This window comes from Macrotis lagotis, chromosome 1 (genome assembly GCF_037893015.1).
Source record: "Macrotis lagotis isolate mMagLag1 chromosome 1, bilby.v1.9.chrom.fasta, whole genome shotgun sequence".
Lineage (NCBI taxonomy): Eukaryota > Metazoa > Chordata > Mammalia > Peramelemorphia > Peramelidae > Macrotis > Macrotis lagotis.
The window spans coordinates 228,947,221-228,960,535 of record NC_133658.1 but is presented as its reverse complement, the minus strand read 5'-3'; the positions used below and the strand labels follow the sequence as shown (position 1 = coordinate 228,960,535).

Below are 13,315 nucleotides of genomic sequence, written 5' to 3'. Positions count from 1 at the left end.
CTCATTTGCACTTAAGGAAGGCAAATTCCTTTAATAAATAACTGGAATTCGATTTCTTAAATAAGGCAGATCTGCTTGCCAAAAGATATGTAATGGAGTCCAAAGCCATACGTAACATTGGTTGCTCTGTTTGAGTTTTCATTTCTGACTCTAGGTAATGGAAAGCTGACTGTAATCACTGAGAAAGGGGATTCATTCATTCATTCATTCATCCAATGCATGCTTCATGAATAACTTCCATATTTGGGTTGATGTACAGGATGCCCAAGAGTACTTAGATAATTTTGATTATGATATGCCACAAATAAGGCACAGATATAGGGGTGGGAAGTTTCCAAATAGAAAGATTTCAGAAATTGAGGTTTTTCTGGTACCTTGCAGAAAAATTCACAGAGGTCAGGTGGGGGATGATTGTTTTCCAGCAAAGGAGCAATTGCCTGAAAAATAACAAACAGATATTTCAGTTTGAATGCAGGTAGAGCAGCAGTTTACTTCTGAGAGAAAATATGGTACCCCTGGCAACAAATTCCTATCCCTGAATTTTAAAGCACAAGGCTGACTATCACACTGAGTTATGTTAAAGCAAAAGTATCATACTTGGGGGGGGCGGGGTAGAGAGGGGCACAAGGAAGAGACACTGAGTTGCCAGCAACAAGATGAAAATATAACTGGAAAATGTTTACCAAAATAAATAAAAATATACTAAAATCTAACATTAATCTATAGTTTTTTAAGTCCATATGTAACCCATTAATAAGAGAATTTGACATCATTATCTTAAGCACTGGACTGATAATTTAGAGACCTGGGTTCTAGTCCAAGCAACACTTCCTACTACCTATATAATCTTGATCAAATCACTTAATGTGTCTCAACTTCAAGATTCTCATCTGTGAAATGGAGGTGATAAAAACCTCCATCTATGCCTCACAAGGGTGTGATAGGAAGCTAATGAAAGAATGGATGTGTAAATACTTTAAAAACTATATTTGAAGGGGCTGCTAGGTGGCACGGTGGATAGAGCACCGGCCCTGGAGTCAGGAGTACCTGAGTTCAAATCCAACCTCAGACACTTAATAATTACCTAGCTGTGTGGCCTTGGGCAAGCCACTTAACTCCACTGCCTAGGCAAAAAACAAAAAAACAAACAAAAAAACCCCCAAACAAATTATATTTGAATATTAGATGTCTCAAGAAGACAAAATTGTTCAAAGAAAAAAGACCTGGAGGTTTTAGTAGATAAAGCTCCTTAAGTCAACAATATAATAGAGCAACAATTCCCACAAAACAACCCTCCACCAAAGAAAGTAAGAAAAATAACCAAAAAACCTCAATCTTACTTAGGTTCCACTGAGAAAGAAAAAATATTCAGAATGGGGGTAGTTATGGTTCCACTGTATTCTCCCTCCTCTTCTGACTACATCTAGAGTATGTTATTGAGTTTTGGGTATTTTAGTTTAAAAGGAAAGTTAGCAAGTTATAACACATTCAGAAGAAGAATCTATTTGGCAATAGGGCTATTTGAGGCAACTAGGAAAGTGCAACCTACTTGGAGAGGACATGAATAATATATTTAAATATATGAAGGAATAATTTGCATAAGAAGCATGAGTTTTATTCTGCTTGAACCTATGGGGCAGTACTAGGAGTAATGAATGGGTAAAAATTAGAGGGAAATTTCATTTCAACTAAAAAAACACTTCAGCTTTTCAGTGGTAAAGAAAGCTTTAAGATGAATCTGTATTATACTAAATAATCTATAATACATACAAAAAAATCATAGAACCATGGAATCTTGGAGCTGGATGAGATCACCAAGGTAATCTGGTCCAACCACTACCAAAATAGCAATCTGCTCCAAAACATCCCCAAAACTTCTATTTAGATGCTGATTCAACACCTTCCAAGATGGAAACTCACTAAATTCCAAGGAAGCTCATTCCTTTTATTTTTTTTAAAAAGCTTATCACAATGGAATTTTATTTGGATTGATTGATTAAAATTCAATAAATATTTAAACTTTGCTACTTGGTACAAGGCAATACCATTAGATTGTGAATATATATATATATATATATATACATATATATATAGACACACTCTTGTATCTGTGTTGCTTAGCACAGTGGTCACGACATAGTAAATATTTAATAAATATTTATTAATTGACTGATTGCTTGTGCTGTGAGAAATACAAATACAAAGCTGAATGAGACATCTCTACCCTCAAGAAACTTTCAGTCAGAGGAAAGAAGAGAGGTACATAGTAAGGTAAGTTGATTAAGAAAGGGACAGAATGCTTTAGAGATTGAGAAGAAAAAGAAAGTATATCCAGTTGGGTGACTTTAGCTCTGGGCTGATAATTGCTCTGTGCCTCAGTTTGCTTACCTTTATAAAGAAGAGATTAAATGATATCTAAGGGTTCTTCTAGCACTAACATTTTCAACAATCTATAACCCTCTTTCTGATTCTCAGTTCATTCACCTGAAAATTGGGGATAATAATACTTAGTCTACCTACCTCACATAGGGTCTAATAAGGATATTGTTTTTCTTTTAACAACTCTACTAGGAAGATGCTTGTGAGGAAATTTTGAACAATTATAAATTATTATTATCATATGACACTGCAATACTGAGACTATGCCAAGTATTTATAAACTGTAAGAAAGATTAGACATTGCTAGAAGTCTTCATGTTAGATACCATCTAGACATGGAAACTATCTTGTACATTAGGTCCTGAGGATAATGGTGGAAGAGAAGGGGTGCTATGTGCCATTGCTGACATTAAGAGAATAATTTCAATATCACAAGAACTTCTATAACAATAATAATTTATATTTGTGAAGCACTTAAAAAAAGAGCACCTGTAAATCTGTTGCCTTTCTGGATTCTCACAACTACCATGTGAAGAAAATAGGTTAGAATTTATTATTCACCTATCATCTTCATTTCAGAGTCTTACCCAGGAGAACTGACTTGTTCAAGGTCACATAGTTAATTAGCTATGGAACCAGAGCTTTTACCCAGGTCTCATGAAGGTCTTTTCATTACACCACATGACCACTGTATGAGATCCTAAAAAGCCATTATGATAAGGGGGCATTGTGCTCCAGCCAAAAGAACTCCAGATTTTGAGTTAAAGGATCCAGGTTGTTACTTACTAAGCAGTGTAACCTTGGACAAGTTTCACTTAATTATCCTGGGCCTCAATTTCCTCATAAAGTGAGGGGATAGGACATGACCTTTTAATATCCTTTCCAAGTCTAAATCTATGATCCTATGGTCCTTGTGAATTTCCAAAACAAAAACAGACACAAACAAAAATTAATCAAGACCTTTCCATAACGTTGTCTTTTAAATTAAGGATTCTTCATTCTCATTTTCCTTTTTTTCTCTCATGACTGTTAGGTAGAAGAGATACAATACAGAACTGGCAACCAATCAAATCAAATCAAATGACAAATCTATAATGCACCTCTTAAATGATAGGCACCTCTTAAATGATAAGAACACTATAGAATGGGGTCCCTGTCTTCAAGGAATCTACAATATAATGAAGAGAAACTGGAGATCAGACTAATTCACACCATGAGGTAATGGGGGGATTAGAGGTTTGGGTAGATTTCTGAATGGCTATAGGGAACAGAACCTTTCATCATTTCCTATCTCATCAGTCATTTATAAGCATATTTTCTTTGAGAATTAATAACTACATAACATTTTTACATAAGTCTATGTAGGGAATGGCAGAAAAAACGACCATCACCAGGTCAATTCTAACAAGAGTCTAAGCTCATTATCAGAGACTTTAATACTGATCTTACTTAATAGGAATCTTTGTGCTGTTTTTTTCCCTTTGCACCTCTAAATAACACAGAACACATGCTATGGAGGAAAACACCTTAGACAGAGAATCAGGAATTCAAGTATTTAATTCCCTACTATGCCACTTATGTGTTGAACAAATCACTCTCCCTTTCTGAGTCCTAATTTCCCCCTTGGTAAAATAAAGGAGGGGTGGTGGTGGTGGTATTATATCTTAAGGTCTTTTCCAGTTCCTATGAATTTATGATTCTATCAAATGTCTAACTTTCTTTACAGTTCATGTCACCTTCCTTCTCTGCTGCTAGGCAACCCAGAGCAGCCAGTACAGCAAATAAAGGGAGGAATTGGACCTGCTAATACTGCTATTGATTTTTGCTGCAATCTCTGATGCTTATTCTCAACTTGGTCTCTGCCGGGGTATGTGCACTTGATCAGACTAAGTCATCACAGTTCCCTGGAAGCAAGTGGGGATAATGTTCCACAGAACACTGTGGATGGTGCCTCTTTCCTAGCGCTATATTTCCATTCCCACTCCACATTCCAACTATCTTATCTCCTGTCAAATCCTGCCTTGATTCCAAGCAGCAGTCATGCCTCACCCATGGAAGGTCTAAAGGAGCCAGGACTGCCAGGATTCCTCCCCATCATGAATCTTCCAAGGCTATATACCTAAAGCCATGCATGATTTTTCAAGAGTCAAGATTCCCAATAAATAGGTATTTGAATAGCACAAAGAAAATAAACTTTGAGCATTTTAAACATATTAAATCAGAGGATTCAGAAGTAGAATGGGCATTTTATATAATCTGATCCAACCTTTTCATACCATGGGATGAGAAAACTGAAACTCAAAATAGTTTGTGAATGGCAGGGCCAGGATTTGAAACCACATCTTCTGACCCTAAATCCAATGTTCCTTTCATTGCCTGATCCATCAGGTCAAATAGGCAAAAGAAAAGAGAGCACCAGAGACTGGGCCTCTGGAGTATGAAGATTATTAACACCTATTTCTCCTAACTTTACCCTTGGGAAAGACTCTGAGAAAGGGCAACAGGGCAGAGTAAGGCATGAATGTGTGTTGGCTCAGAGAAGCCTACGTGGTCTCAGATACCCATCTCTTAAGCACTGCAGCAAACAAATGGTCTGAGAAGACCTAGATCAATGGGCTGCATTTGGTTTGTCAAGGCCATATGGTGAAGAGGTAAGAACCAAATCTCTTGGTGAGCAGACCCAAAGCACCATCTAAAAACATAAAAGGACTGCTACTGGGTTCCTGAATGCCAGTTTATGAGGGGTTCAATGCAATTCACCCACTTGATCAGAGGTCCAGTCTAAAATGGCCCAGAAAGATATCTAACTACAGCATCACAGGACAGTACTAGATAAGCATAAAGAACAAGACTCTAAGATCATAGTAAAGTACTAGAAATTATTACCTCACTCTTGAAACCAGCATCAATTAAATCTAAGTTCTATTTATGGATCAATTAAAGTCCTTTCACTGGCTGCTCCTCCTAGAAAGGAAAAAGTCTTTCTTTCAGTTGCTTTGCTTGTGACTGAACCAGCACTGTCATCCTTGCCACCTCCTTCCCTGCTTGACGTCAGTCTCCCTTAAAAGGGTCCAAGAACAGCAAAAGGCTAATCTACATGCATCACCTAGAATCTCTGAGGGCTTCTGATAGATCCAAGAAGAAATACAGATAGGCAAAATTCTGCTATGAGGAAGTAAATAAACCAGAATGAAATACATTTTTACACTAATCATCAAAAAGCCTCACCAAGGTCCAAGGGATACAGAATGTATACTTACCACAATAATGTTTTCATGCTCTTGAGTGGTGAGGTTGGTATTCTAAAGGATTTAATAAAAGGAAAAAAGGATTAGTAAATCTTGCATTTATCATTCATATGTACATAAATATATGAAAAACAGAATTAAGAAAGCTTAAAAGAAAGCTGAAGTATTGAAGTTTAGAATTTTTTGTTGTTACCTAACTGTTTTTCAGGTGTGATCAACTCTTTATGATCCTATTTGGGATTTTCTTGGAGAAGATAGTTTGCCATTTTCTTCTCCAGCTCATTTTTATAGATGAGGGAACTGAGGCAAACAGAGTTTTACTTTGCTTTAAACCAACAGTTTCTGTTTTGCATGGCTCTTCTACAATTTCAGGGGCACATGACTGTTGGCATCTTTGGGGAGGTATTATAAAATTCCATACTTCTGCCTTCATTCAGGGACATTTGTAAAGAGGACAGTGTTTTAAATATTCATCCTTCTTACTTAAAATGCTTTAAGGATCAATTATTTCATCAGTGTGATTATCACCCCAACTCACTAAAGGGCTTTCCCCTCTACATCATAATATATGGTCTTTGAGAGTTTTTGTAGCTAAACAATTTATCTCACCCTATGATTAATCTGTAACAAGCCTCTGGAAATTAAGCTAATCTGGTCCTTGGACAAGGGATGCTTGGTTCATTACTAGATGAATATCTGAAGTCTTTCCAGTTTGGTACATCCAGCCAAATTTTATGTTTGAATTCTACTAGCATAGCCTTTGAAAACCATGGAGTTATCTTCCCATCACGATTTGAGAAGTTATTATTTACTTTCCCACCATGATGAGGCATCAAAGTAGGGCTTTAATTGACAGCAGTTCCTAAGTTGGTTTCCAAGATATCCAAAGCAATGACAGTGCTTTCAAATGAAAAACAAAACAAACAAACAAAAAAACCCTAACATCATCACTCCTTCCAAAAAAATCAGATTCACATCTCACAAGCATAGAAGATTTTTGGTGTCAGAATATGGCAGTCACTCTGAAGACTGAACTCCATCAGCACTTTCCATACAACTACTTCCTATAAAGTAGATTAGAATTGGCTTTGGTCTTTTGCTGATTTTAAAAATAATGAATAACATGCTTACTGAAAAATGTTTTTGGCTAAAGTGCTTGAAATTTCATTCTACAAAGTGGGACTGCACTCATTAAACAGAACTGAACAAGGTTCTTAAGCAGAGTTGCAAGGTGGTCTCCTTAAAGTGATGTATATTTAGGTGGATTCTCCCTTTCTGGTTCTGTGGGGAATAGGCACCAGAAGGATTCTCCCAACCAGATGAAACCCCAGACACAAAAACATTAGAAAACTGATCTTTACCTTCAATAATTTTTTTTATCAATATGCTTATTTGCCTATTGTGAGAAAGAGCTGATACAATAATTCAATTTAATTCAACAAGCATTCATGAAGTTTACCATGTTCTGGGCATTCTGTTAGGTACTGGAGATACAAAGGTAAAAACTAAAAAATTCTCTCTTCAAGAGGCTTATATAAGACATTACATTTATAGAAGTTAAAAGGAAAAAACAAAATTCATGAGTTAATTTCTCCTTATGCTTCAAGAAAGAGAACTGTCCATGAATCCCTATTAAGTTCCTCCTGCACCACAGGAGTCAGCAGAGACCAATAAGTTCACTCAGTGTTTGACTTCTACAAATCCTGCCAAGGAAGCAGTTCCCCTGGAGTCCTGCATAGAAATCTCTCTGATGGAGACATATACCCTCAACTTATAACTCATGAATTGTCTCCTGTTGAAGACATTAACAGTCTGAGTTTGACATTTCTAATATTGACACTGAACCAATGTCAGTATCATGAGTCAAATAAAGCTCGATTCGCTGGTTGATGGGGTTACAGGCACCTTACCATGATTCTCAGAGGCCCCACCTGATGAGCCCACATTGCATTCACTGAGGCCACAGAAACTCCATCACAGACAGGCTCACTTTTCAGAGCAAAGTCAAACTTGGTTTGCTACTAGTGAATCCTGCTCCCAAAAAGGAAATGTCAGCACTATACTCTGCTTGCAGAATCTGCCCTCTATACCTGTACTGCCCAAAGGACAGTATTTAATTAGCAGGGCTGCATTCCAAGTTTCTCTAGTGTATTATGAAGTTTTGATGTGAGTAGTCTTCCTCATCCATTCTACATGAAACATCACAGCCCTTCTTTACAATTGAATCTGTTCATTGATTCCTTTTTTGTGTGTAGAAACACTTTTGTTTCCATCAGGACCAGCAAGTTAGAAAGCATGAATAAAATGTCTTTCCTAAATGCTTTGCAGTCAAAAATGTCTTATGCCAAAGAGATTTTATTTTTAAGTTTTAAAATGTATTTTACTATCTGCTCTATTAGGAAAAACTCCTGTACCTCAGCCCCCTAAGGACTAGCCACTACAGGGAATTGGCATCTCACTTCAACAAGGAAACAAGAGATACTAGGATGCACAAAGTTGTTTCACCTCTCCAAAAATGCTCTTCTTTCATATCAGACAAATTTTGTGCCTTTTTTTTTGTTTCACTTTTCCCCTTTATCCTTCTTCCCTGTGGTATTTTGGTAATGGCTCACATATGTGCTGCCTATTCATGCTAGAGGGAGTGCCAAAGAAGTACTTTGAATAAAATGAAATAATATGCTACCAAATTTGGAGGAAGTAAAAAGATGGGGCTCTTTGGATGTCAGTTTTGTATGAATACATACAGGATGTCTCTCTCCTGTTGGTTAGGAGAATCAGAAGCAACTCTTTACTATATCTCAACAAAGAGCCACAATTTCTTGCCTAATATTCCAAACTCCTGTGCCCCTCACCTGTGTGCACAGCCCTCACCGTCTTCTGATCTTCAGACTGCCAGATTCTGCCCCACAGCCCCCTAATTCCTTGTGCCTGTCCTTCTTCTGAATAGATCACAAGGTCTCACCCTGCCTCAATGACTCCTATTCAGGCGGGTTAAAGAACCTGCCCACCAATAAATGGATACCATGCTTGGAACATTAGCTGTGGACTCTGGTCAATTCAAGCAGGCATGAAGAGAGAGACCTGGCATAAAGTTAGAAAATAAGAGCATGACAAGGAAATCCAGCTGTGGGAAAGTTGGTTGAACAACTAGAAGAAAAGGGTGAGCTATGGTCTGGGGATGTGAGAGGAAAAACAGATGAGCAGAGGAAGGGAGGTGCCAAGCAATCAGGACAGCCTCGGAAAAGCCCATCAGACAGAATGACGCTGCCTAACAGTGGACTTGAAATTCTAGGGCCTTCAGCAAACACCTAGAGGCCTTCCAGAACCCAGTGCTAGATGAATATGAAAGGTTTAGTCTAATTCATCATCTGAAACAGAATGCATTACTTTGACCACAACCTTTCCCTCTTCCAAACTTCCCTTTTACTATCAAGGACACAACTGTCTTCCCAGGCAGCCATATTCACAACCTTGGTGTCATTCATATTTTCAATCCACTGTCAAATCTTGTTGTTTCTACTTTCACATATCCAGTATACATCTTCTTTTCCCTGCTTATACAGCTAAACCTCCATTACTTCTTCTATCCTGTACTATTACAACAGATTTCTAAATGGCTTCCCTGCCTCAACTTTCTCTTCACTTCAATCTATTCATTGCTCAGCCACCAAAGTGATTTTTCTAAAGCATTGCTTTGCCTATTCCCAGCCCCCTAAACTCAATAAATCTGGTGGTTCCATACTACCTCTAGAATCGCCTCTACAGCTCTAGGATTCAACCTCATTGGCCTTCCTCTACCTCTCTGACCTAGAGATTCCCCCAGGCTTGGAATTCTCTCTGTCTCTGTCTGTCTGTCTGTCTGTCTGTCTGTCTCCCTCTCTCTCCACTTCCATCTTTTAGCTCCCCTGACCTCTTTATGAAGACATAACTGCAATACCTTCTTTAGGAGGCCTTTCCCAGTCTAACTTTAATCCTATAATTGCTAAAGCCTTTCCCCTGAGGTTATCTTCTGTCTATCTATAATGTCTGTATATATACCTAGCTATTTCCATTATATTTCCCTTATTATACTCAGGTTTTTGCCTTCTTTCTATTCCCAATATTTATCACAGTGCCTGGTACATAGTAAATGTTGATTCACTGAATGGTAAAGTCTTGCTTGATCAGGAGGCAACAAAACCTACATGTCAGGTAGGGAATTGTCAGAGGCAGGTACAAGTAAGAGGTTTAGAGAAGAAATTGCTGGAAGGAAGTGTAGGTTATAGCCACTAGGCTATATATGCTATGCTAATATCATTGGCGATGACAAGTCAAATGCCAAGTCTGGTTATATTCTGTCTCTGTCTGCTTGTCTGTCTCCTCCTCCTCCTCCTCCTCCTCCTCCCTGTCAATGAAAACTATTACAAACTTGTCTCTCAGGGAATTCTCCAGACACTACCACCTAGCCCAGCACAGACCCTCCTGGACAAAGACTATCATATATTCTTAGCTCTGGTTACAGTCTTTTGACTATCCCCTTTGCTAACTAGGTACCTTAGAGAAAGTAGGTATCTACCATGTGTGTCCGGTCATCCTATGGCAATAATAGCAATGAAATTATATTTTAAAAAATCTCTAAGTTCAAGCTGATCAAAAAACAAAGCCTTCAGGTTCATTTTGTGCTTCCTCTCTAACCCTGGACAAACCAGGTAAATAAAAGAATAGCTTCAGCCTATTGGACAGGAAAAAACTGCAAAGAACAAAAAAAGAAAAGGGGTAAAAGATTTAAAAAAAAAAGGAAGTCAGGGTGGGAGGAGAGGGGGAAACTTCTGTGGATAGATTTTAGGAGGCTATAAACCTGAATGAAGAATAGATCTTTATTTCCACTAACATCTAACTGAAATTTAGCATTTTCTCTAATTATGAATAACAGACATTATTCTGAGAATAGGCTCACTAGAAGCTTCATCAGACTGCTAAAGGAGCCTAAAGTTAAATTAAAAAAAAAAACAAACTCCTGCTTTATGTGCAATTATCTGGGCAACATGACCATTTATAATTTGTTATCAATAAAAAATCCAGTTTAATTTTTACTTCTTGCCCACTGTTTGGCAAAAGAAATAGAGTTCACCAGAAGACGGTAAAAGAAGAAAAATGCCAATATTTCCTATATTTTGTGATGTTTTTTATTAAGTATGAAATAGGTGGTATGATCCCAACCCAGCAACAAAGCCTTACCTCAGAGAGCAGTTTGGAGACTATCTCCAGTGGAGCCTGATGGATAGAGTCATCCTGCAGTGGAGATGTGAGGGCCATGTCTACAAGAGTCCGTATCTCCTTCAAGACGACTTCCCAGCGGCTTGGATTGCTCAGAACTTTCTTATACTTGTAAATCTTTTTCTATTTGGGGGACAAAAAAAGACATACAGGATGTGGTAGATGGGAAAATGATCACAGAACCAGAGAAACAGTTGTAATGAACTTACTTTAAAGACCATCAAGGCTATCTCCCTTATTTTACAAATATGGAAACAGAGGTCCAAAGAGGTAGTGAAGTGATTTGCCTATAGTCATAGAGATGATTGACAGTAGAGTCAAGACTAAAATCCTGGGTCCTAGGCCAATGTTCTTTCTACTAAATAACAATGCTGTCAGTTATTTTGTTTTTAAAAGTGATATTTTTTGTTGTTAAATTTAGGTCTTTTTTAGAAATTTCTTTATAGAAATGTTTATCTCTGAAATTATCATTATTTAAAAAAAGAAATTATCATTATTTAAACTTATTAAGAAAAAAGACAAGCATGGACTAAGGAAGAATTTTTACCTTGGGTTTGTTTATAAAGTAACACTTCCCCTTATCTCTATTTCAGCTTCATCCTCATGGAGAATAATCTCAGTAAAATGATATGCCTAGGATTATGAAATCTCAAAAAATGAACTATTAAATTATTCTACAGCACTAAACCAATAGAAACTCATACATACTCCCCTGGAGTACAGGGCATCTACTGTCACTACCAGCTGATGCAGAAGACAGGAAAAGCCTCACCTTCCTTTGGCTGTTGAATTGTCCTGATCCAATGAAGCAAAAACAGATTGTGGGGCAGTAGCTTAGTGTTCCATGGCCTCTATGCCACACTATCCCCTATTAGTCTCCAAGCTCTTCAAAGTCTCTTTGCCTTCACAAAAAATGACTCCCTGGAAAACTACTGGGTAATCCAGGGACAACTCCTTCCTCCTTCAGAGCTAGATCTTCCATATACGCCAGCAGAGCTTGCTCTGGAGACATGGAAGCAATTCTAACTTTCCTAACTCCTTCATTATGCATTTTGTTCCTTGGGGGAAACCTAATTTTAGTGTCTTCACACTAACAGCCAACTGGAGTGACAAGTTACAATCCTCAAGCCAGACCTGTTTTAGAGGATGTGTGCAGTATTGCTCTCCTCCTGAAACCACTGTACTCAGAAGAAATACTTAGCACCCTCAGGTATTGCTGATACAGTTAGGTTACCTAATCTGGGAATTAATACATAATCAAATTTTTAAAAATAACTAAATGGGGTAAACAGAGTCACAGGATCTCAGGGTTGAAACAGATCTCATAATCTAATTTATTTCCAAGGGATAAATAGAATAAGTTTGATTGTTCTTCTACTTAACAGTGCTTCATATACTGAGGAGTATTTGGGGAAAGGGGAGTGGGGATGACTTGCTTTATTTTTTACCCCAAATACTTAGCATAATAGCTGGTATGTAGAAGGTGTTTCAAAAATATTTATTGACTGTTTAGGATCACATCATGCCCCACATGACTTCTTTTAGCCATCAAACTTCCAAAAAGGGGAAAGGAATCATTTGTACTGAATCTAGTTACTTGGGTAATGAGAACTATCCCCAGACTCCCTTGAAAATATTTCAGTATCCAGGGAAGGAATAAATCTTACCCCCTACCTCACCACAGGAAGGAAACCTTTCTGGCAGGTACCATATCCCAAATGAAGCCCATCAAGATCCCACCCATTCACCACACCCAGGACATAAAGGCAAAGGGGGCTGACATAGCTATCTGGCCCTACTGCCTTCTAACCTTCTTCAAAGACTCAGACTTGCTGCATCTGGAGCTCAGTGAAAACAGCTGCACACACTGGCAGACAACTGAGCACAGGCATCTAATCTGAACACAGGTTGTCTTCTCCTTTTTGTCCCAAATATACTCTCCCTGTGGAGGTGGAGGGAGGGCAGAATGTCTGACTCATGTCAGTGAAGTGTTCAAGCTGAACAGCAGTGGTCACATAAGTGTGAGCATTTTAACAGTGTTCTCTCCCATCCCCTACCTGGTGACATCATTTAATTTTAGAAAAGCTTTTCTGGAGGCTAATCAATAGAGGTGTATATATACTTATTAAACAGGTACATGAGTCAAAGTGAATGTTGATGAATGTGTCTGTATGATTGCATCTAAGTATGTGTATGTGGTGTGCCCATATTTTTAAGTATGTACACTTTCTCCCCAGATCTTACTTGTCTTGCAGAAGCAAGAAAACTGTGCCTTGCAGGAGTGAGACCTCATACTGATGGGCAATAGAAAGAGACTCTAGTCAATCACTTATTCAAATAAATTTTTATTTTACTTATTCATACATCATATACATGTATGTATGTATGTAAAATCAAGAGTTCAATTCATTTCAAACCATTTTAAAAACTAC

General features: G+C 37.9%; 1 protein-coding gene across 5 annotated transcripts in view; it reads right to left on the bottom strand.

Moving 5' to 3' along the window:
- The window catches only part of CMIP (c-Maf inducing protein), a 275,350-nt gene that overhangs the window by 49,775 nt on the left and 212,260 nt on the right, over nucleotides 1-13,315 (bottom strand). For all 5 annotated transcript variants that reach the window (XM_074209740.1, XM_074209741.1, XM_074209742.1 and 2 more), the window contains exons 4-6: nucleotides 10,845-11,006; nucleotides 5,640-5,681; nucleotides 375-437 (exon numbers count right to left, since the gene is read on the bottom strand). In XM_074209740.1, coding sequence (XP_074065841.1) covers nucleotides 375-437; nucleotides 5,640-5,681; nucleotides 10,845-11,006 — 267 coding nt within the window. The remainder of the gene's footprint in view (nucleotides 1-374; nucleotides 438-5,639; nucleotides 5,682-10,844; nucleotides 11,007-13,315) is intronic.